The sequence below is a fragment of the Haliotis rufescens genome, unplaced genomic scaffold (genome assembly GCF_023055435.1).
Source record: "Haliotis rufescens isolate VD_foot unplaced genomic scaffold, xgHalRufe1.0.p SCAF_10, whole genome shotgun sequence".
Taxonomy (NCBI): Eukaryota; Metazoa; Mollusca; class Gastropoda; order Lepetellida; family Haliotidae; genus Haliotis; species Haliotis rufescens.
This window is the reverse complement of record NW_025963780.1, coordinates 41,001,594-41,027,307: the sequence shown is the minus strand read 5'-3', so window position 1 is coordinate 41,027,307 and position 25,714 is coordinate 41,001,594. Positions and strand designations below refer to the sequence as shown.

The 25,714-nt window shown below is 44.1% G+C and overlaps 1 protein-coding gene across 3 annotated transcripts; it reads right to left on the bottom strand.

Annotated features, from left to right (window-relative positions):
• Positions 1–1,063: 1,063 nt before the first annotated feature.
• Positions 1,064–19,129, bottom strand: LOC124146694 (kielin/chordin-like protein). Of its 3 annotated transcripts, XM_048390663.1 has the most exons (9): positions 19,000–19,128; positions 15,201–15,235; positions 13,779–13,937; positions 11,834–11,989; positions 11,065–11,217; positions 9,087–9,236; positions 5,898–6,047; positions 3,778–3,927; positions 1,064–1,243 (listed from the first exon to the last, which is right to left on the bottom strand). In XM_048390663.1, the coding sequence occupies exons 1-9, from the start codon at positions 19,088–19,090 to the stop codon at positions 1,124–1,126; spliced, it is 1,164 nt and encodes a 387-aa protein (XP_048246620.1). In that variant the 5' UTR covers positions 19,091–19,128; the 3' UTR covers positions 1,064–1,123. The 3 variants fall into 3 exon arrangements, with proteins under 3 accessions (XP_048246620.1, XP_048246623.1, XP_048246627.1); XM_048390666.1 differs by lacking the exon at positions 9,087–9,236 and having other exon boundaries at positions 19,000–19,129; XM_048390670.1 differs by lacking the exon at positions 11,834–11,989 and having other exon boundaries at positions 19,000–19,127.
• Positions 19,130–25,714: the final 6,585 nt, after the last annotated feature.

The following is a 25,714-nucleotide window of genomic DNA, read 5'->3' as shown; positions in this document are numbered from 1 at the left end:
CCCTCGTCGGTTCCTGGGAACCTATAATCTTGTGCGGACTGGAGCTGTACATTGACAGATATGACTACTCCCGGGAAGAGGTCTTTAATATGGCCACTGACTATGATCTTCATGTGCAGTTGGACAAAATTGAAAAAATGATCAAAGGTTGGTTGGTTGGTTTGTTGTTTTAACGCCGCACTCAGCAATATTCCAGCTATATGTAAATAATCGAGTCCAGTGATTAATATCAGGAGCATCGATCCACGCAATTGGGATCGATTACATGCATCAACTAAGTCAGCGTGCCTGACCACACGATCCCGTTAGTCGCCTCTTACAAACAAGCACATTCGCCTTTTAAGGCAAGCATCGGTTGCTTGAATACCTATTCTACCCTGGATCTTCACGGGTTTCACTGAATGCAGCCGCCAGGTGTACCAACATTATCCTATTGGTTCTACACCTCATGAAGGTCCGGGTGATGGGCGCCAACTTGGTTGATGCATGTCATGCTCATGGAGATCCAGGTAAGAGTTGGTCTTGAAACCTTGCTTACAATAAGAGCCGACTAACGGGATCCGGTGGTCAAGCTCGTTGACCTGGTTGGTGCATGTCATCGAATCCAACTTGCGTAGATCTATGTTCATGACCTTAATCATTTGGATTGTCTTGGTTATTTACAGACCGCAGTCCTACAGCTGGAATGTTACTGAGTGCGGTGTTAAATAATAGACACATAACTGCCCTTCTGCATATGCTTTTTCTTAATGTCTAACGTGTTTATGTCACTTTATTGCGGAGATATTGCAGATGCGACGTCACATTTCCATTTGTCACGACCTGCACAATCCCGCAATCGGGTGTCCATGTAGCAGGGGGGCGGTCGGGTAGCCTAGTGGTTAAAGCGTTCGCTCGTCACGCCGAAGACCCGGGTTCGAATCCCGACATGGGTACAATGTGTGAAGCCCATTTCTGGTGTCCCCCGCCGTGATATTGCTGGAATATTGCTAAAAGCGGCGTAAAACTATACTCACTCACTCACTCACCCATGTAGCAGGAGTGGGTAAATAGAGGAGTAGTGTTCATGTTTCATTAAATTTATTTCTGTCGTTGACAACGAAGGTGTATGTCCACCCCAGTTCTACTGAGGGCAGTAGGCACAGCCTGGGCAGCCATGGCCGTCAATGTCGAGAGTCGACATCTTCAAGGGCACGTCACATGGCCCAGGTTCAGCACAACTCACGTCGGGGCACGATGCAAGCTGGATAAAAAGAACGGGAAATGTGAATGGTATCTTGCATTTGTCAACATGTATATGTTACCATCCCAACTGACCAGTGAAGATTCCGGGGTAGAATAGGTCTTCAACAACCCGTGCTTGCGGTAAAAGGCGACTAACGGGATCGGGTGGTCAGGCTCGCTGACTTGGTTGATACATGTCATCAAACCCAATTGCGTGGATCGATGCTCATGCTATCAATCACTGGATTGTCTGGTCCAGACTCGATTATTTACAGACCGCCGTCATATCGCTGGAATATTGCTGAGTGCGGCGTTAAACGACAAACCAACCAACCAACCAACCCAATCCCCTCTCCCTCTGTATCCCATACATCGCTGGTCAACCGATGGACCCTTAATGATAATAGGTATTCACCCGCAATATATATGCTGACGTGAAAGGCGACCAAATGGATTGGAGGGTCAGGCTCGGTGATTTGGTTTATATCCTGTCATCGTACCCCGACGGCGTCGATCGTTTCTCACAACAATCACTGGACTGTCTGGCTCAGTGAGTGAGTGAGTGAGTGCGTGAGTGAGTGAGTTAGGTTTAACGCCGCTTTTAACATTATTCCAGTTATATCGCGGCGTGTCAGCTTAATGTGGGAGGAAAGCCCGAAGTGGTGCAGGTCTCAGACGTTTACCACTTCGGTGAAACCGACGAGCACGGGTATGGTGCTGACAAATCTAGAAACATAATCGGGGCGAACCGGGATTCGAACCCACAATCATAGGTTTCTGGTGTGCCCAAGGGACGCGAATCGCGGCGCGTTAGACGACTGGGCCACCCGTGCCCCCCGTCTGGCTCAGACTTGAGTGCGGTGTTATAAAACAAACAAACACAACCCTCTCTATCTATCTTCCCTTCACCCTTTCTATCCTCTCTCTTCCGCCCTTTGACCTTGGTTGATTTAACACAGAGATCTAGTCCGTCAACTAACACAAACTAAATGTACAACTGTCATTTTTCTGAAACGTTTCAGGAACAGATCAGCTGAAGACGTGTTCCACACCTGCGTCTAGTCGATGCAAAGCTTACTTATATCAATATAATGACAGAAGACATGATTTATAGTCTTTTCAGTGTTACTGAAAGGCGGTGTGTAGTACCTTCTGGTGCTAATCCCCACGCCGCTGTATATAGTTTTAGAGGTTCAGTTTTGGAGCTCAGTGTTACTTGAGCCTTCGGGAAGTGTCGTAAAATATCCCAAACGTTTCATGTTACTACCGATATTCCAGCTTAATTAATGCGGTCTGTAAATAATTGATTCTCAAATGGACAACCCAGTCATTGACATCATGAACACCGATCCAAGCATTTGACATACGATGACATGCAGTGAACCTAGTCACTGTCTGATCGCCCATTACTACTGCGACCCGGGAAGATCCGGGGTGGAATAGGTCTTCAGCAACCCATGATAACCGTAAAAGGCGACTATGCTTGAGTAAGAGGCGACTATGGGATCGGGTGGTCAGACTCGCTGACTTGGTTGTTGCATGCCATCGTATCCCAATTGCGTGGATCGATGCTCATGATGCCAATCACCGGATTGTCTGGTCCTGACTCGATTATTTACATATAGCTGGAATATTATTGAGTGCGGCGTTTAACAACAAACACACAAACTTACGATAAGCAGAGACGGGCACATATGTTCATTCGCCGGAATCACCACGAGTCGTCTGACACAATATCATTACCCAGAATATACATGTATAAAATAAAATGAATGTAATAGCATTTCCCAGATAGTGTGTGACATATTTAAAGTCCATTTGTTGCCAAAGTTAGTGATATTCCATCTATCTGATGACGCCCTATAAATAGTCGAGTCCGGGCCAGCTCAACCAGTGGTTGACATTGGGAGCAACGTCCCAATCTGGCAGGATACGATGACACAAGATAAACCAGGTGACAGAGTCTGACCATCCGATCCAAATGTTGCCTCGTTAGGGATCGATGCTCACCTTTGTTAGATTCACTCACTGGTTTGGTTTGTTGCTTAACGCCGCACTCAGCAATATTCCAGATAATCGGCGGTCTGTAAATAATCGAGTCTGGACCAGACAATCCAGTGATTAATATCATGAGCATCGATCCACGCAATTGTGATAGATGACATGCATCAACCAAGTCAGCGAGCCTGACCACCCGATCCGTTTAGTCGCCTTTTACGACAAGCATAGTCACCTTTAACGGCAAGCATGGGTTGTTGAAGATCTATTCTACCCCGGATCTTCACGGGTCCGTTGGTTTTATTTGTTGTTGTTTAACTCCGCACCAGGCATTGCTCCAACTGCAGCGCCTTGAAAATAATCCAGTGCGACCAACGACCCAGGTCATCGGGCAACGATGACAAGCTGTTAGCTATTAACCAAAATTACTGAACTTCAGCAGCCTCTTACGACCAGCATAGGTTGATGCATACCCGGAATTCCTCCGCGGGTGAGTGATGACAAGTCATCGCAGTATAAGGATCTGGTGATCACGCCAAGTATTCGGGGACTTACTAATCGTTTGACCGGACTGGACTCGGATGGACAGTACGGACATCCGGGGCATTTGTGTGAGACTCCGGGGATGGTCACTTCGTGGATGGAGTAGGGCGTGTCACACGGGCCAGGGGCTGGACACTTGAACACCGGGCACTCGAGGTGGACCTTACGGCAGAACAAAGAGTCAAACCTTTAATGAATATTATATGATAAAACAAAACAGTGTTTCTAAAATCATAACATTGTAACTGTATCACAGTGGCTGTGTAAGTAAGTTTTGGTTTGTTTGCTTTGTTTTGTTTGATGTTTAGCGCCGCGCTCGGCAATATTCCAGCCACATGATGTCGGTCTGTAAATATTTGAGTGTTGACAATACAGTGACTGACATCGTGTTCATCGACCTACGGCATAGGATACTATGACATGCATCAAGTCAGCGAGCCAGACCATCCGATCCGGTCCACGCAATTGGGTTCGATGACATGCATCAACCAAGTCAGCGAGCCTGACCCCCCGATCCCGTTAGTCGCCTTTTACGACAAGCATAGACGTCTTTTAAGGCAAGCATGGGTTGCTGAAGACCTACCCTACTCCGGAATCTTCACGGGTCCATTGACCAACGGAATAGGATACTATGACATACATCAAGTCAGCGAGCCAGACCATCCCACCCATTTCGTCGCCTCAAGGTCGACCAGCATAGTTTTGTGGGGACCAATACTGACAAGGAATCCCCACGGCGTATAATTGATGTTTTGATGAAATCAAAATTGACTTGATCATTGTCTTCAAAAGTTTAATGTCAAACGAAGTGTGTGGTTATACTTATCTTGTCCCGTCTTATAAAAAATAGACCCGTAAAGATCCGGGGTAGAATAATAGATCTTCAGTAACCCATGCCTGCCATAAAAGGCGACTATGCTTGTCTTAAGAGGCGACTGACGGGATCGGGTGGTCAGGCTCTCTGACTTGGTTGATGTATGTCATCGATCCCAAATTGGGTGGATCGATGCTCATGATGTTAGTCACTGGATTGTCTGGTCCAGACTCGATTATTTACAGACCGCCGTCATATGGCTAGAATATTGCTTAGAACGGCGTTAAACAACAAACAAACAAACAAACGATATTAAACAATAGTCCCTGCACAGGTTGTTAGCACATCTTACATTCATCACAGAATATCTGTTGTGTTGTGTTGTGTTGTGTTGTGTAACGACGCAATCAGTAATATCACAACCATATGACAGCGGCCTGTATAACATCGAGTCTGAATCAGACAATCCAGTGATTTATAATATGAGCTGTGGTACAAACGATTCGCAACAGCCACGTCACCGAGCCTGACCACCAGATTCATTTATTCGCCTAATGTATCAATTACTGGATACCGGGGATTATAACCCGGAATTGACACGGGGTTAAAGTATTTTAACTATCGTGATCGGGGGAGTTATATGTTAACGCTGATCGATTTTAGCGTCCAAAGTGAATTGGCAAAAGGCGTTTACCAACATCTGGCATCATTGGGTGGACCTACAGCGTCCTACAGCTGGAGAACTGAGACAACAACAAACCAACAACATGTGCTGGGTCATCTGACAAGACGCAAATAAGCAGAGATATAATTAAAAAGTTATTCGAATAAATATTGTCACTGAACAATTCCAAAGTAAGTCATTAGATAATCGATTCTTGTTCAGTATATCAATGAAATATGTCACAATGTGTCATATACAAAAAGGCGTGAAGATTCCGGGGTAGAATAGGTCTTCAGCAACCCATGCTTGCCGTAAAAGGCGACTATGCTTGTCGTAACAGTCGACTAACGGGATCGGGTGGTCAGGCTCGCTGACTTGGTTGAAGCATGTCATCGATCCCAATTGAATTGATGCTCATGATATCAATCACTGGAATATTGCTCAGTGAGCGTAAAACAAAAAAAAAGCAACCAAATTGTTTTCAGGACGCGATTTTTCACAGTAGGTAATATAAAGGAGACAAAGGTACATGGCCTTGACTTTTTTTTTAACAAGAAGTTACATCGATCCGGTGGTTCATTAATCCAGAAATGTGCTAAATACTCGTAATGGTACAGTCTGGATTAACGAGACATTGATTAGTCCACGGCCTACCTGTCTGGCGGCCGGCCTGGATATGTTCCAGTACACACACATCTGACACCCGCGGCACACCTTGCCCTCGTAGGTGAAGTGAGTCCACTCAAACCTGGCACAGTTCGGGAAAGGCGGTGGGCAGGGTAGATGGGGGCAACTTGGACTCGTCTGTAAAATATAAGGTTGCATAAAAAAGGTTTCTCGGGCACATTCTTGTCACGAGTGAGTGAGTGAGTGAGTGAGTGAGTGAGTGAGTGAGTGAGTGAGTGAGTGAGTGAGTGAGTGAGTGAGTGAGTGAGTGAGTGAGTGAGTGAGTGAGTGAGTGAGTGAGTGAGTGAGTGAGTGAGTGAGTGAGTGAGTGAGTGAGTGAGTGAGTGAGTGAGTGAGTGAGTGAGTGAGTGAGTGAGTGAGTGAGTGAGTGAGTGAGTGAGTGAGTGAGTGAGTGAGTGAGTGAGTGAGTGAGTGAGTGAGTGAGTGAGTGAGTGAGTGAGTGAGTGAGTGAGTGAGTGAGTGAGTGAGTGAGTGAGTGAGTGAGTGAGTGAGTGAGTGAGTGAGTGAGTGAGTGAGTGAGTGAGTGAGTGAGTGAGTGAGTGAGTGAGTGAGTGAGTGAGTGAGTGAGTGAGTGAGTGAGTGAGTGAGTGAGTGAGTGATTTATGCAATGTCATATTAAAAAACAATTGATGACAATTGATGGACAGAGCCTTTAATAATGTCAGTTGCTAATAGCTTCACACCAAATTTAAAAACAAGCACACTGAGGAGTGAGGAACCCTTCATGTTTTTTTCCACCATGAAACAAACAAACACAACTGGGCAAACATCGAACTCGGCCCTTTCATTCAAGGTCAAGTGTCAAGCATTGTATTGTTTGGATAACAAAGTATGCTTCATACAACGCGGGGAATTTGAAAAGAATTTTTGTCTGGCAATAACAAATATTGATGCGTAGGATTTAAAATGACGCACCGGTGCGGTAGAATGTCAAGGTCTGTTTGTCCGTTGTCCGTCTCAGAAACAATTCAAGCAATGACACTGAAGTACCAAATACTTGTTCCCGCCAATTACAACACCCCAGTTTGTTCTAATCCGATTTTCAATATGGCCGCCACGGCAACTAAATTTATATTAAAAACATTTTTTATGGTCATTCTCGGTCATCTTAACGAAACTCCTGAATTCTCCCGAACTGCATCTCCTCGCATTATAAACCTCATCTCCTCAGAAACCAATGGACCAATGAAATTGTATATGATTTTTCTCACCAATGATGCTTAGGAGGTTCGAATCTGATTTCAATATGAAACGTCAAGTATGGCCATTACATGTACATGTGGGGCGGTCGAGTAGCCTTGTGGTTAAAGCGTTCGCTCGTCACGCCGAAGACCCGGGTTCGATTCCCTACATCGGTACAATGTGTGAAGCCCATTTCTGGTATCCCCCGCCGTGATATTGCTGGAATATTGCTAAAAGCGGCGTAAAACTATACTAACTCTCTCACTCACATGGTCATGTTTGTACAAACTGTAATGACATTTGGTATGTGTTTAGTTTGTATGTTTGTTGTTTAACGCTGCACTCTGCAATATTCCAGCTACATGACGGCGGTTTCTTAATCGAGTCTAGACCGGACAAACCAGTGATTGACATCATGAGCATCGATCCACGCAATTTGGATCGATGACATTCATAAACCAAGTCAGCAAACCTGACCACCCTATCCCGTTAGTCGCTTCTTACGACAAGCATAGTCGCCTTTTAGACAGGCATGGGTTGCTGAGGACCTATTCTACCCTGCATCTTCACTGGCCCTACGCAATTGAGACACGATGATATGCATCAACCAAGTCAGCGAGCCTGACCACCCAAACCCGTTAGTCGCCTCTTACGACAAGGATAGTCGCCTTTGCCTTAGCATGGTCACCTTTTACGGCAAGCATGGGTTGCTGAAGACCTATTCTACCCCAGATCTTCACGGGTCTGTGATTAATTGAGCTTGATTTTAACCCCACTTTGAACAGTATGCAAGTAACATCACGGCGTGTCAGCCTAATGTGGGAGAAAAGCCCGAAGTGATTCAGGTCTCAGACGTTTACAGCTTTGCTGAAACCCAGAACCACGGGGAAGGTGCTGACAAACCTAGAAACCTAATCTAGGCGAACCGGGTTTCGAACCCTCAATCATAGCTTTCCGCTGTGCCTACATGAAGCAGCTCAGGACAGACAATTGCGGCTTTTTAGGCGACTGGGTGTCTGTGCCTGCATGTGTGTCTGTATATTTCACCCACTTTCCACAATTGATGAGTGAATGGTGTGGTTTTACGCCGCTTTGAGTAAGTCATATTTCGCCAAAATAAGGCCTCCACACATGACGGAAATCGCCGTGATAAGCGAACGCTTTTCCCATGCAATTGGTCACGCAACGTTTACACAGGTGTACATTTATGTTAAGATTTCTGTACTCAGGCTAAAATACAAATAGGTTCACGATTAACATTTCCACCAAACTTCGACCTCTGCTCCAATGTAAAGTATTGTAGCGGAACATATAAAGTTTGTTATAATTATGTTTGTTTTATTATGGACCCAAACCCAAAGCCCATTTTCCTCATGTTAGTTCTGTGTTTAGCTTCCATCTCAGAACACCGACATCCTCATGGAGTTCACCTGTCCTGTTCAGCTTTACTTTGATGTCAACAGACTTGATCGGGGTTGACAATAATTTTTACATCAAACCGTTCCCTTTTTTTGAAGTCTTGGAATGGAGATATCCTGCCTCAGAGGGTTATTAGTTTGTCAATGATAGCTAACATGATAGCACGACATCGGACAAAAACCTTGCCTTTTTACGAAAATGAACTGATCGCCAACGGTGTAATTGTAATTACTTCCGACCATGGTTCTGCCTACTGTTTTCAAAGTTATAGAAATGTTTAGTTATTGCCATTCATTTTCAAACATTCATACTGAGTTTGGCTAATAATCCGCGTTAGACAAAAAAAGAGTCTTAGAAAATATTAACAATCAAAGAGTTCAAAAGGTTAAGTCTTTGAACATATAAAGATCAGATAATGAAATGTTTCATTCTTCTATGAATGCTAGGTTTACTTTATTGCATTAAATGTAAAATCGGATTTGAGGTCGCATTCAATATTACTGCACGTGCACACGGGCGCGCGTGTGGGTCTGCTTGTTCTGGTTTACTGCTTACGTCAGGGACAGCATCGTCTGTCGTGGTGCTGGTAACGTTGACACAGAACTGACATCCCTTGCACAGCTTGCCGTGGTACCAGAAATGACTCCACACCTTGTGGGTGCAGTTGCCAGGGAATGGGCAGGGGAGATGCGGACATTTCACATCCTGTAACATATTTAACAGAACTGGACAGGGGAAACAGATATTGCCATGCCCACTGTCTAGTGTTGGTGATTCTGATGCAGAACACACTTTCATCTCATTACAGATTTGTCACTGCATTCTTAACACAACATTAAACTATTGAGGAGCACCGAACAATGTGACGTTAGCTGTGTGTATGCAAAGGGATTACAATGTGACGTTAGCTGTGTGTATGCAAAGGGATTACAATGAGACGTTAGCTGTGTGTCTGCAAAGGGATTACAATGTGACGTTAGCTGTGTGTATGCAAAGGGATTACAATGTGACGTTAGCTGTGTGTATGCAAAGGGATTACAATGAGACGTTAGCTGTGTGTATGCAAAGGGATTACAATGTGACGTTAGCTGTGTGTATGCAAAGGGATTACAATGTGACGTTAGCTGTGTGTATGCAAAGGGATTACAATGTGACGTTAGCTGTGTGTATGCAAAGGGATTACAATGTGACATTAGCTGTGTGTATGCAAAGGGATTACAATGTGACGTTAGCTGTGTGTATGCAAAGGGATTACAGTGTGACGTTAGCTTTGTGTATGCAAAGGGATTACAATGTGACGTTAGCTGTGTGTATGCAAAGGGATTACAATGTGACGTTAGCTGTGTGTATGCAAAGGGATTACAATGAGACGTTAGCTGTGTGTATGCAAAGGGATTACAATGTGACGTTAGCTGTGTGTATGCAAAGGGATTACAATGAGACGTTAGCTGTGTGTATGCAAAGGGATTACAATGTGACGTTAGCTGTGTGTATGCAAAGGGATTATCGCACGTTTATGAAAACTTCTTGTTAATTCTACAACTGTGTTTGGGGTTCCCTTTTAACCTCTCGCAAAGAAGTATTGGATTGTCCACCCCGTGGCTGATGGAACTGTCCTTGTACCTTTGACGAATATATTTTACAGGGATCATTTAAATCATGTAACATTCTAGTTTATCTCAGTGTTTCCCTCATCTCTAGGTTGATCAACCGTGATAGAGCAGCCTGCCATGCTGAGTATAGTTTCAATTAACCAAATGCCTGTTTGATGACAGACATAAGACAGACATATTTCATTACTTAATTAAGTACACTAATACAAACCTAATAATGAACCACTTTAAAATACACCCGAACAATCCCCTGGGGATTCCGGGTGATGATATAGGTACAGCAACCCAGGCTTGGCGAGAGAGGCGAATAAATGGATCGGGTGGACGTACCCGTTGACTTGGTTCATTCATGTCATCGCATTTCAATTGCGTGAATCGATACAACACCATTCAAGCCTCTTAAAGGAATATACAGTAAACTACGGTTATAACGAACACGCTTATAACGAACTGACGGATATAACGAACTTACTTTTTGGTCCCGACTACTTGCTGTAGTCATGCTGTACATGTACTTATAACGAACTACGGTTATAACGAACTAAAATTAGTAGTCCCTTTTAGTTCGTTATAACCGTAGTTTACTGTATTCAAAGTTTACAATTTATGTCCCCGAAATCGAGTGTTGCACACAGTTAATGTACAGCTGGGGCGGTCGGGTAGACTAGTGGTTAAAGCGTTCGCTCGTCACGCCGAAGACCCAGGTTCGATTCCCGACATGGGTAAAATGTGTGAAGCCCATTTCTGGTGTCCCCCGCCGTGTTATTGCTGGAATATTGCTAAAAGCGGCATAAAAACCATACTCACCCACTCATGTACATGTCCCCTGCGGCGATTCGAGTCAGATCATATACAGGCCTCCGTCATTTGGCTGGAATATTGCTGAGGGGCGTTACACAACAAACAAAACAAACACGTACCTTAGCAGCACTGTCAGTGAGACCTGTTTCGGTATCCTCCGGTATACAGTTCTGACAACCCTTGCAAAACATTCCGTGATACCAGAAGAAGCTCCAGGCTTTACGTGTGCAGTTTGCGGGGAGTGGGCAAGGTAGATGGGGACACTTCACGTCCTATAACGTAGATGCACAAAATCATATATACAGATTAGCCGTGAATGTTGCAACTGTCATATACTTCGCGCAACTATTGAAGAATCACCGGTTTTATATTGGACTGAAAAACAATTGCCAAACATAATTTGGTAAAACAATGAGTGTATTATTTCCAAATTTATTACCAACGAGCATATTCTCCCAATAACATTCTGAAAGTGCTGCCACCTGACATTGACTATATTACCCGTATGGTGCATCTGGCACGATGTACAGTGCTGAGAAGTTGACACATTGTTGCAAGTGCCTGTTATAAAACTGTACCAATGATGAGGTTTGGAAACGATGATTCCATCCCTCCAGTTGCAAGTGCAGATAATGACAATTGGTTGTGTTCGAGTGTTTTGTGACCATGAACATTTTGTTGGCATCAACTTTACCATTCATTTCCATGTAGACGATCCTTTAATAGTTGCGTTGAGTATACTTTCTTGAACCATTCACCTGGAAGGTGGGCTTTCTGGATCAACAGGGCTAGTGAGATTCTACTGTGTACACCCATCATGTTTCCTGGGCAGTAGCACGATGACAACATACGAATGACCTGGTTGGTCAGTTTACAACATACATGTACCTGTGGCAAGGTGTCTGTGTGATCTGACCCGTGAACGATGACACAGTACTGGCAACCCTTGCAAAACTTGCCATGATACCAGAAGAAGCTCCATGCTGTGCGTGAGCAGTTGGTGCGAGGTGGCGGGGGACAAGGTAGTCGGGGACACTTCACGTCCTGTTCCATAGTACATACAGATGTACAGCTTAAGTGGGACAGCCAAGTGGGTATAAATAAATTACATGCAATAAAAGCAACTATTGGTTATACCTACTTGGGTTGTCAGTCCAGATTTGAAGAGGTCGTATTAAGACGATGTCGTATTGGCCATTCTCGATATACTCATGAATATTTGTTAAAATGTGAGGATCCTCCCTTGTGATGAATGAATCACAGTCAAGCATGTCCTGCTTGACTCTATTGATTTTTCCATCACAAGGGATAACTATTTCGAAGTTTCATCGCTCAAGTTCTCATGTAATTATTGTATTTTTTTAAAGAAATAGAATTATTAAATACTTTTTGAAATATATGTTTTGTATTTAATAAATATTTTAGAATTGGTAGAGAGAAACTTGTTAACTGAGATTGTTGTTGGCTTTACCCTTGGTGGGTGTTGAAGTAGTGTAAAATAATTGTTCCCCAAAGAGGGTATATTAGACCACGTCATTCAAAGTAATTGTTTTTCCACTACAATTTTAATCGAAGTATATATGTCCATTTAACTTTGGCTAAATTTGTCATTAATCGCCAACAACGGAAGGGATGATGTAAATCCGGCTGGAGTCCATGCAGGTAACAAAAGTACTGTAAGTCCCCATGTACCCTAACATGGTGATCTACCAGCTGCTGGCGATCTATAGCTCTTTTTCATATTGTACCGTTACTTATAGTGATATCATTTTACAGTTGTATACTAGTTTTAAATATTTATCTGTGATATTCTAGTAATTTTACTGTCCATTGATGACAGGTTTTTATTTAGTTTAAATATATAATTATATTTATTAAAAATGTATAATTTCTCGCCATGATATGGCTGAAATATTGCTCAAACTCACACTTTGCGGATTTGAATACTTCAGGGGACACTTCAGGGGACACTTCAGTGGACACTTAATCACAAATAGTGACCAAAATTAAATTTGAAAAAAAATAAATACCGTAAAACGGACGATAAAAAAACGACTAACCAAGTCGTCACCCAAACTAAAAAATTCGCAACTGAGTGGATTCTCCATGTTTGTTTGTTGTTTAACGCCGCACTCGGCAATATTCCAGCTATATGACCGTGGTCTGTAAATAATCGAGTCTGGACAAGGCAATCCAGTTATTGATATCATGAGCATCGATCCACGCAATTGGGATCGATGTCATGCATCAACCAAGTCAGCGAGTCTGACCATCCGATCCAGTCAGTCGCCTTTTACGGCAAGCATGGGTTGCAGAAGACCTATTCTACCCCGGATCTTCACGGGTCCCGTCATCAACACTAAAGATGACTTTGTCACGAAGCAGTGGGGCGAGGTCACAAATAATCAAATTATGTACAAATTCATTCAGATATTGCAGGTACAACTCCGAGCCAACTAGAATTGTTTAAATAATAAACAATCAAAACAAATATATGGAGATTTTTTTCATATGTGGCCTTGTAACTGATCCTTGGCTAGTTGTGTGTTTTGTCTTGTTTAACGCTGCACTCAGCAATAGGCTTTAGTGTGGGGCAGCTCCGAAGCCAAAGAAACTCTCACACGTCAAGCTGCAGAAACCCATCCAACTACACTCCGAGATCGACGTTGCTTAACGTAGCGTCACCTGAGCATCAATGCATGCAATTTCAATACGATGTCACGCATCAACCAATTCAAGTCAGCTAGCCTGACCACCCGATCCCGTTAGTCGCCTCTTACGACAAGCATAATCAATAACTACACGTAGATACAAACGTTCAAGATGAATTTACCTCATCTAAACTATCAAAGGTCTTTGCGCTGGTACCGTTGACACAGAACTGACATCCCTTGCAGAGCTTTCCGTGGTACCAGAAATGACTCCATACCTTGTGGATGCAGTTTCCAGGCAACGGACAGGGGAGATGAGGGCATTTAACATCCTCCAGTTCCTGAAAGATATCACGAGTTAGATTATGTGAAGTCGACGAGCGAGGGAGCGATTTGGATGGTTGGTTTTGTTGTTTAACGTCGCACTCAGCAATATTCAAGCTATATGACGGCGGCCTGTAAATAATCGAGTCTGGACCAGACAATCCATTGATTGACATCATGAGCATCGATCCACGGAGTTGGGATACGATGACATGCATGAAACCAAGTCAGCGAGCCTGACCACCCGATCCCTTTAGTCGCCTTTTACAACAAGCATAGTCATCTTTTACGGCAAGCATGGGTTGCTGAAGACCTATTCTACCCCGGAATCTTCACGGGTCGCGAGTGAGCGAGTGTAACGTCGCATCGTCATTATTACAACCATATAGCGACGAGACCAAGTTGATAATTATATTCACAAGTGAGTCATAAAGGAAAAGCTATATTTAAAAACAAATTTTATCAAACATATTTGGACATTACAATATCATTTATACAGCATAAATCACTGGCTATAGGTCACCAGTAACCAAAGCCGGGCCACCGTGAAGTCGACGGAACAGAATAAAGGGGGCAGCAAGAAGCCATTGCAACTGTTTGGGGTTGTGGGGATGGCCAAGTGGTTTATGGCATGATTGCAGTCAGTCGTGCAGAGTTGCGCACTTTAGCTGTGTGAGGGTCCGCTGGTCTTGGATTTACTAAATTACTTACTTGTCAAAAACCGCTAGAAAAAACATGATGAAAACATAAGGTAATCGAGAATGATTCCTCTCTGACGTTGACGTCTTAAATATGTGTTTGCGTGTTTGTTGTTTAACGCCGAACCCAGCTATATTCCACCTTTTGGGACCCGTGAAGATTCCGGGGTAGAATAGGTCTTCAGCAACCCATGCTTGCCGTAAAAGGTGACTCTGTTTGTCTTAAAAGGCGACTAACGGGATCGGGTGGTCAGGCTCGCTGGCAATATTCCAGCTATATGACGGCGGTCTGTAAATAATCGAGTATGGACCAGACAATCCAGTGATTGATATCATGAGCATCGATCCACGCAATTGGGATACGATGACATGATTCAACCAAGTCAGCGAGTCTCACCACCCGATCCCGTTAGTCGCCTCTTACGACAAGCATAGTCAAATTTTACGGCAAGCATGGGTTGCTGAAGACCTATTCTACCCCGGAATCTTCACGGGTCCGTTTTATATATAGAAATCTACTTACATGTACATGTACATGGATTATGAACATGTAACGAGAAACAATAAGAAACAGATATACACCTTTGTTGTTGTGGTTTCTTCTGTAGCCTGACCCTCTGAAAATTAAGAAATATATTGTATTGATTCAATCGAACATTCTTTAAAATGTTCAAGTTAAATCTAATAGATGTCGATAAGTTTGACATAAGTGAATAAATAAGAGGCATGTAATTATTTCTTGAGTCATATTTGTCTCGTCGGTTCGCTAAATGGTTGATTGTTGGTTTGTTGTTTAACGCCGCACTCAACAATATTCCAGCTATATGACGGCGGTCTGTAAGTAATCGAGTCTGGACCAGACAATCCAGTGGTTGACATCATGAGCATCGATCCACGCAATTGGGATCGATGACATGCATCAACCAAGTAAACGATCCAAACCACCCGATCCCGTTAGTCGCCTTTTCGACAAGCATAGTCGCCTTTAACGACAAGCATGGGTTGCTGAAGACCTATTCTACCCCGGATCTTCACGGGTCCCGACGGAGTGGGACGTTGTTCCTAATATCAAGTAGGTAGCGTGTTGTCAGTGAAAAATCAGGATAATGACTGGCAGATAGGTGACTGCAATTGGCTATATGTAGCAGTGAACCTGGCCAACGCGCTTTAAACACTACATCTGCATGTTGTTTTTCTTTCAGTTCGTGCTGGTTTGGTTGTTTTTTTGTTGATAATCGCCGCACTCAGCAATATTCCAGCTGTATGGCGGCGGTCTGTAAATAATCAAGACTGGTCCAGACAAACCAATTACTAACATCATGAGTGTCGATCCTGACCACCCAATCCAATTAGTCGCCCCTTACAAAAGGCTACTATGCTTGTCGTAAGAGGCGACTAACGGGATCAGGTGGTCAGGCTCGCTGACTTTGTTGATACATGTCATCGATCTCAAATGCGTGGATCGATGCTCATGATGTCAGTCACTGGATTGTCTGCTCCAGACTCGATTATTTTACAGACCGCCGTCATATATAGCTGAGTGCGGCGTTAAACAGCAAGCAAACCACAATCTTACGACAAACATGGGTTCCTGAAGACCTAGTCTACCCCGGATCTCCAGGGGTCAGTTCGTGCTAGTGAGTGAGTGAGTTAAAAGTTTAACTTCACATCGGTAATATTTCAGCCATATCGTGACTCGTGCTGATGATGAACGTACGCAGCACATGCAGCTAAATACAGCCGTTATTCAGTGGGATTGTAACCACGCGATCAAAACTCAATGACGTTTATCGCTTGCAAAATGCATATTTCTTAAAAAGTGCACATTTTTGACATTACTGTAAGTATTAGTCCTGTTGGCTGGAATGGCTACTTTTTCACTTTGTAAGTATTAGAACACATGGAGCTATCGTCGTTAAATAATCATCACGATATTTCGTGATTCGCTTTCAAGTAGCGAGGACTAATCCGGACAAATGTCGGTTTCACTGTGAGATCTACGGAAGCATTTTAGGGCCATTTGTTTCTCTTTGTTGAAATTTTAAGTTAGTATCTTGAAATTATGTTGAAATTTCATGAATTTAAGTTGAAATTTTAACTTAGTATCCTGAAATTTCAAGAATATAAGTTGAAATTTTAACTTAGTATCTTGAAATTTCAAGAAAAAAAAAAGAGTGAAAGAAATGGCCCTGAAAGGTTTCCTTAGAGATTAGAGATCTCCGTGCATCTATACGATGAGGACGCGGTCAGATAGAAAAGGGATCAGTTCCAATGTCATAAGGAGTATCAACTGCGGTGTAGTTTACAAACAATTTCAGATGTTTGGTTTCAGGTTTCAATATCCTAAAGTGAGCGTGCATTAAAACTTCAGTTTAGCAATACGAACGTAATTCAGTATAGCAATACGAACGTGATTCAGTATAGCAACACGAACGATCACGTATCATGAGAATACGATGTTCACAATGAAGGTTTCATCTGGCTAATTTGTCTTCCACCTTCAGATTGTTATCTACCATCATCATTTTGTGTAAAGTGAAATCTCGCTAGTCCTGGCGTAACCGTTCTTGTCGCCTTGATTTACAAAAAAACCGGATAAAATATTTCGTTTGTTGAATATGTTGAATACTGTCGCACTCAGCAATATCTCAAAAGATTGCGGGACCGTGAAGATTCGGGGTGGAATAGGTCTTCAGCAACCCATGCTTGCCGCAAAAGGCGACTATCCTTGTCGTAAGAGCCAACAGACGAGATCGGGTGGTCAGACTCGCTGATTTGGTTGATGCATCTCGTCGTATCCCAATTGCATGGATCGATGCTCATGATATTCATTGGATTGTCTGGTCCAGACTCGATTATTTACACACCGCCGTCATATAGCTGGAATATTGCAGAGTGCGGCGTTAAACATCAAACAAACTTTATAACTCCAAGGTTGCGAAATGTAAACAAATTCAGGAGCTGCTGGAATATCCCTCGAAATGAAGAGGGGGCACGGGTGGCCCAGTCGTCTAAGGCGCCGGTATCCGCTGTGCAGAGTTGCGTCCCTTGGGCACGCCAGAAACCTATGATTGTGGGTTCGAATCCCGGTTCGCCTCGATTATGTTTCTAGGTTTGTCAGCACCATACCCCTGGGTTTCACCGAATTGTAAACGTCTGAGACCTGCATCACTCAGGGCTTTCCTCCCACATAAACTGACACGTCGTGATATAACTGGAATAATGTTAAAAGCGGCGTTAAACCCCACTCACTCACTTGACATGAAGAGTTTGTTTGTTGTTTAACGCCGCACGCAGCAATATACCAGCTATATAGCGGCGGTCTGTAAATAATCGAGTCTGGACCAGACAATACAGTGACTAATATCATGTGCATCGATCCACGCGAGCCTGACCACCCGATCCCGTAAGACGCCTTTTACGACAAGCATAGTCGCCTTTTACGGCCAGCATGGGTTGCTGAAGACCTATTCTACCCCGGATCTTCACGGGTCTTACTAAATGGATCGGCTGGTAAGGCTCATGCAGCGACTGGTTGTTCTGTGCCATCGCACCCCGACGATGTGGGACGTTGTTCCCAATATCAAGGAGCTAGCGTGTTGTCAATAAAAATCAGGGTAATAATTGGCAGATAGGTGACTGCAAGCGGCGATATTTGGCAGTGAACCCGGAAGCTTCACGGGACTCGACATGAAGGTCAACTTTTGGAAAGTTAAAGTCATCCCTATTGTCTTACAACCCGTGAAGATTCCGGGGTAGAATAGGTCTTCAGCAACCCATGCTTGCCGTAAAAGGCGACTAACGGGATCGGGTGGTCAGGCTCGCTGACTTGGTTGAAGCATGTCATTGATCCCAATTGCGTAGATCGATGCTCATGATATTAATCACCGGATTGTCTGGTCCAGACTCGATTTTTTTTACAGACCGCCGTCATATAGCTGGAATAAAGCTGAGTGCGGCGTTAAACAACAAACCAACCAACAACCAACCTATTGTCTTACAGTCTTGTGGAGAGTGTTTTGTCAGGCTGAATCTTTATGCATAGATCTAAATATGAAACAGATGAGGCGGTCTCACTGCTAGGTCAGGTTGGTAAATCAGTGGAAGGGACCTATTCAAACCCGGAGACTCACGGGTCTCATGTCGAAGTAGAACCTGAAGGATAACAAATCCCGTATAACTGACACTGACCTACATGGAGCTGTTGACGGTCTAACCCTAAATACATGGGATTGGCTTGCATGAACAACAGATGGTACATAGCTAAAGACAAGCCACCCGCCCGAAGCTGAAGTCCTTCCAAATAATATCTCAACACATTACTCCTGTCTATTTGTTCTATCGATTACTAAATCGATGTATTTGGTTTGATAAGACATACCTGTGTGTTGCGCAGAAAAGGACAAGAAGATTACCACCACCAAGACGCCATGGGACAACATCGTCGTCGATGATAAGGTTAAGTGACCCATTTGTAGTGTTTACTGAAGGACAGATTACTCGTGTGTGTGTTTACGTTACACGATCCTGCGAGTACACATAATCCTGACATTATTGCAAGCGATGTTAAAGGTGTAAGAACGAATGTTTGTAACTACCATATGTGAGCGGACCCGTGAAGATTCCGGGGTAGAATAGGTCTTCAGCAACCAATGCTTGCCGTATAACGGATCGACTAACGGGATCGGGTAGTCAGGCTCGCTGACTTGGTTGATGCATGTCATCGATCCCTATTGCGTGGATAGATGCTCATGATATCAATCACTGGATTGTCTGGTCCAGACTCGATTATTTACAGACCGTCGTCATATAGCTGGAATATTGCTGAGTGCGGCGTTAAACAACAAACCAACCAACCAATATGTGAGCGAGTGAGTGAGTGTGGAACACCACTTTGAACAGTATTTCAGTACTGTCATTGCGCGCCCTTTTCAAATACATCCCCTCCAAGAAAAGTAGGGGAATATACATGTTATGGTCGGTCATCATCGATCGGTTATGAAAGATTAGCGTCGACAAATTACCGCCAGATCTTTCGAAACCAAACCCTGAACGCCCAACACACCCGGCACATTGCGCGTGGACCATGCAATTCCTCCGTGCACATGGGGAGGGTTTGCCACTTCAGTGAGAGGTCGTCAAATCGCTCGGAGCCATTAGTATTGTTGATTCTTATTATCCACAGTAACACGTAAGCTCTCTACCTTACTTTAATGCAGTGTTTGTTATCAGCGGCCCGTTCCACAAAGTGATCTGATCGTAACTCCTATAGTTAACTGGGACTTACGACTAGCGTAGCGCTACGATCGCTTTGTGGAACGGGCCTAGACTGGACATCGTCGTCAATAACGCGATTAACGCCTATGGGCGATTGGCATGCTTTAAACCAGTAGAACTCACCGAGATATAGTGAGTGAGTGAGTGAGTGAGTATGGTTTTACGCCGCTTTTAGCAATATTCCAGCCATATCACGGCGGGGGACACCAGAAATGGGCTTCACACACTGTACCCATGTCGGGAATCGAACCCGGGTCTTCGGCGTGACGAGCGAACGCATTAACCACTAGGCTACCCGACCGCCCCTACCGAGATATACCAATGTGGTCACTGTGCCTCAGTCTGAGATTTACAGACTTTGGAAGAGGTTTCTGCAGACATAAAATGTTAATGACTGGCCACAGGGCAACCTTTGTCAACGTGAGTGAGTGAGTTGGGTTTAACGCCGCTTTTAACATTATTCCAGTTATATCATGGCGTGTCAGCTTAATGTGGGAGAAAAGCCCGAAGTGATGCAATTCTAAGACGTTTACCAACCGCGAGCACGGGTATGGTGCTGACACACCTAGAAACAATCGGGGCGAACCGGGATTCGAACCCACAATCATAGGTTTCTGGCGTGCCCAAGGGACGCAACTCTGCACAGCGAATCGCGGCGCCTTAGACGACTGGCCACCCGTGCCCCCTGGTCAACAAGACAAACCAAGAATCGAGTAAGGCTACCATCACACCAAAGTAGTTCTATCCCGTTCTACCCCGTTCTAAACAAAATACTAGAACGGGCTGTGATCACGGTAGAACGCGTAGTTTGGCGTACAAAACGACGCTAGTTCGTTCATAAGCAGTCCTCAATACGTCTATCTCGTTCTTAGCCAGTCTGCAGTCCGTTTGTATCCAGTTCAGATCGTGTAAAAGTGCCCGTTCACCTCATCCCGACAACGTTTCGAAGCAGTTCGAGCACGTCCGTAGCCGTTCTCAACCCGTTCTTAACAAGTTGAACCTCGTTCACAATACGTCCAAGCCAGTTCTAACTATTTCTTAACCCGACCAACTCGTTCGCAGTACGTCCTCATCTCGTCCCAAGTGCGTGACTGTGTATTCGACTGTCCCGACTCCTATGAATACCGAGCGCGTTGTAGCCAGTCTTCAGGGCTTCAGTTCAGGTCTCCGATCTGTACACATCCTCCTCCAAAGAGAAGTCGACCCGGTCGGTGTGCATACGTTCTGAAAATTATGTCCGACTGCACCGCGTCTCACGTCTCTAGCAGGTTCGAAGTACGGCAATTCTGTTCGTAATACGTCTTTCTCGTTTTAAGTACGTTGTCAATCCGACTAATTGCAGAACGGTTGGTTTGTTGTTTTACGCCGCACTCAGCAATATTCCAGCTATATGACTGCGGTCTGTAAATAATCGAGTTTGGACCAGACAATCCAGTGATTAATATCATGAGAATCGATCCACGCAATTGGGATCGATGACATGCATCAAACTAAGTCAGCGAGCCTGACCACCCGATCCCTTTAGTCGCCTTTTACGACAAGCATAGTCACCTTTTACGGCAAGCATGGGTTGCTGAAGATCTATTCTACCCTGGAATCTTCACGGGTCAATTGTAGAACGGGATGGACGGGATAAAACTTACAGCAGACTCAAGTTCTAGAGCGCCCTCCCCGTCCATGAAGTTCGTAAAAAGACTGTCAATAGTTGCTACTACGTCCACTACGTTCTTACACAGTTGCAGCCCGTTCGACAACATTTTCACGAACGTATTGAGAACTAGTTTGGTGTGATGGGGGGTATGACCAACAACCAGGCTGAAAGAGTGGGTAGGTTAAAATTTAACGTCGCATCGGCATTATTTTAGCCATATAACGTCGAGACCAAGTCGATAGATTCACATGTGAGTCATCTATGCAAAGTTATAATTAAAAACAAACTTCATCAAACACACTGGTGCATTACAATATCATTCACACAGTTTAAAACACGGGGTGAGTGAGTTAAGTTTAACGTCACATCGGCATCATTTTAGCCATATCGTGACGAGGCGAGACGAAATTTGACACTGATAATATATATAAACAGCATAAAATTTTGTTATCAAAGGACAGTATAATAACTAAAATATCACAGAATTACGTAAAACTAGTTTGAGAGCATGTAAAAATAAATTACCATTCAACAACATAATATAAAAACCGTCAACTGAAGGTATTCAACCGCACTAGGGACATATTAAAACATGGGCTATAGGCTACCAATAACCAAAGTTGGGCCACCCAGCCGGGGACCATGGGGACATATTAAAGCACGGGCTACAGGCTACAAATAACCAAAGTTAGGCCACCTAGCTGGGGACTATTGGGACATATTAAAGCACGGGCTACAGGCTACCAATAACCAAAGTTAGGCCACCTAGCTGGGGACCATGGGGACATATTAAAACACGGGCTATAGGCTACCAATAACCAAAGTTAGGCCACCTAACTGGGGATCATGGGGACTTACGGCCTCATCAGCGACCCTGACCGCCTGATCCCGTTAGTCGCCTCTTAGTGTCACTTATACATGAACCAAGTACAACCCATACTTGCCGTAAAAGGCGACTATCCTTGTCGTAAGTGGCGACAAACGGGATCGGGTGGTCAGGCTCTCTGACTTGGTTGATGCATGTCATTGATCCCAATTGCGTGGATCGATGCTCATGATGTCAATCACTGGATTGTCTAGTCTAGACTCGATTATTTACAGACCGCCGTCATATAAGCTGGAATATTGCTGAGTGCGGCGTTAAACAACAAATACACAAACAAACATGAACCAAGTTCTGTGATGCTCTCATTGAATGTGTTTTTGCTACCCGAGGGTTCTTGGTAGGAACAGTACAAACCGGTCATGTCGGGCCGTCCAACTGGGATAACAGTTGGCCGAGACAGAATAAGTTTCTTCCTTTTGCGTTTTCCTCTTTTCTATTTCACTCACTGACTTAACCAGCTCTGATGTCTCTTCATTTCAAAGTTTAGTCTGTTGATTGCGTTCGTTATATGCACAAATGGTGTTCAGATCCTCAAAGGGATCAAGTGATGTAATTCAACTAGGAATGGTTCTTAAATGTTGGTTGGTTGGTTTCTTGTTTTACGCCGCACTCAGCAATATTCCAGCTTATATGACTGCGGTCTGTAAATAATCTACTCTAGACCAGACAAACCAGTGATTGACATCATGAGCACCGATCCACACAGTTGGGATAGATGGACATGCATCAACCAAGTCAGAGAGACTGACCACCCGATCCCGTTAGTCGCCTCTTGCGGCAAGCATGGGTTGCTGAAGACCTATTCTACCCCGAATCTTTATGATTGATATCATGAGCACCGATCCACGCAATTGGGATCGATGACATGCTTCAACCAAGTCAGCGAGCCTGACCACCCGATCCCGTTAGTCGCCTCTTACGACAAGCATAGTCGCCTTTTACGGCAAGCACGGGATGCTGAAGACCTATTCTACCCCGGATCTTCACGGGTCGAGTGACTGCCATCTGATTAGAGTGTCGACACCACATGTAGATATTATTTCAAAATGCCTTGTAAAATATGCATTTCCCAGAAGGTGATGGATGACAAAGTACAGAAAAGTTTGAGGATAACAACGTCTTTATTACTGTATAATAAAGAAATTGTTACACATAAACTTTTTTAAAATGCATCTGAAATAAAATATGCCCCTTCCTGTGAAAGGTTAGAAGGTTGAATTTCACATATGATCTGCTGACAGTGAGTCATGTGTCTCTAATATATAATACTGAATATTGACTAAAGTCCTCAATTTAAGTTGAATACATACCACGTGAAGTTAGTTAAAACAAGAACAAGAACCAACACTCCGGTGACAAGTCATGTTAAAATGTCAGACTATGTTATAACATGATGGTAACTAATTTTACTAATCAACAGTACTGGACATTTGACGAACGACCAACGCTCCTGGTTTCTGATATCTACCTTTTGTGTATGTCCAGCAATTTGTTGCATTCAGATTTAGCCAAATTGATTCCTCATCATCTGCTGTGATACTCATATTGATTTGGAGCTGTTGGAGAGGATCGCCTACTGCACCAATCAGTGCTGTGAAAGTAATTATCCGTTTCATGAACTGGTTAAATGATCCTTACTTAATCTAACGTCTGAATCTGTCTCGCTGATATTAAAGGTTACACATGACCATGGACTAAGATTTTAATTACTGCTAATCTTTCGATTTACACTTGTGACAGAATTCCATATGGTAAAATGTACACCCACATTTAGGAGTCTGTTGTCTGACTGAGAAAGAGCTAGTAAATGAAGACTTAGGGTTCACGAATGTTTGTTGTTTAACGCCGCACACAGCAGTTTAACGTCAGCTTTCATGGCAAGCATGGGTTGCTTAGGACATACGTACCAAGTGATTGTACATGAACACGTAAAGAACCGGGGTAGAATAGGTCTTCAGCAACCCATGCTTGCCAGTAAAAGATGACTATGCTTGTCGTAAAAGGCGACTCACGGGATCGGGTGGTCAGGCTCGCTGACGTGGTTGATGCATGTCATCGATCCCTATTGCGTGGATCGATGCTCATGATATTAATCACTGGATTGTCTGGTCCAGACTGGATTATTTACAGACCGCCGTCATATGGCTGGAATATTGCTGAGTGCGGCGTTGAACAACCAACCAACCAACCAACCAATGTGTGAGCGAGTGAGTGTGGAACACCACTTAGAACAGCATTTCAGTACCGTCATTGCGCGCCCTTTTCAAATACATCCTCTTCAAGAAAAGTAGGGGAACATACATGTTATGGTCGGTCATCATCGATCGGTTATGAAAGATTAGCGTCGACAAATTACGGCCAGATTTTGCGGAACCAAACCCTGAACGCCCAACACACCCGACACATTGCGCGTGGACCATGCAATTCTTCCGTGCACATGGGGAAGGTTTGCCACTTCAGTGAAAGGTCGTCAAATCGCTCGGAGCCATTAGCTATATAGTATTGTTGATTTTCATTATCCACAGAAACACGAAAGCTCTCTACACTGAGTTCACTTTAATGCAGGGTTTGTTATCAGCGGCCCGTTCCACAAAGTGATCTGATCGTAACTCCCATAGTTAACTGGGCCTTACGACTAGCGTAGCGCTACGATCGCTTTGTGGAACGGGCCTAGACTGGACATCGTCGTCAATAACGCGATTAACGCCTATGGGCGATTGGCATGCTTCAAACCAGTAGAACTTACCGAAATATAGTGAGTGAGTGAGTATGGTTTTACGCCGCTTTTAGCAATATTCCAGCCATATCACGGCGGGGGACACCAGAAATGGGCTTCACACATTGTACCCATGTCGGGAATCGAACCCGGGTCTTCGGCGTGACGAGCGAACGCTTTAACCACTAGGCTACCCGACCGCCCCTACCGAGATATACCAATATGGTCACTGTGCCTCAGTCTGAGATTTACAGACTTTGGAAGAGGTTTCTGCAGACATAAAATGTTAATGACTGGCCACAGGGCAACCTTGGTCAACGTGAGTGAGTGAGTGAGTGAGTTGGGTTTAACGCCGCTTTTAACATTATTCCAGTTATGTCACGGCGTGTCAGCTTAATGTGGGAGGAAAGCCCGAAGTGATGCAGGTCTAAGACGTTTACCACTTCGGGGAAACCCACGAGCACGGGTATGGGGCTGACACACCTAGAAACATAATCGGGGCGAACCGGGATTCGAACCCACAATCATAGGTTTCTGGCGTGCCCAAGGGACGCAACTCTGCACAG

Coding starts and splice junctions, on each gene's coding strand:
- LOC124146694 (XM_048390663.1), bottom strand. CDS start 19,090: ATGGGTCACTTAACCTTATCATCGACGACGATGTTGTCCCATGGCGTC. Junction 11,990..13,778: donor CCTTTGATAGTTTAGATGAG/GTAAATTCATCT, acceptor ACTATGGAACAG/GACGTGAAGTGTCCCCGACT. Junction 11,218..11,833: donor ACACAGACACCTTGCCACAG/GTACATGTATGT, acceptor TCTACGTTATAG/GACGTGAAGTGTCCCCATCT.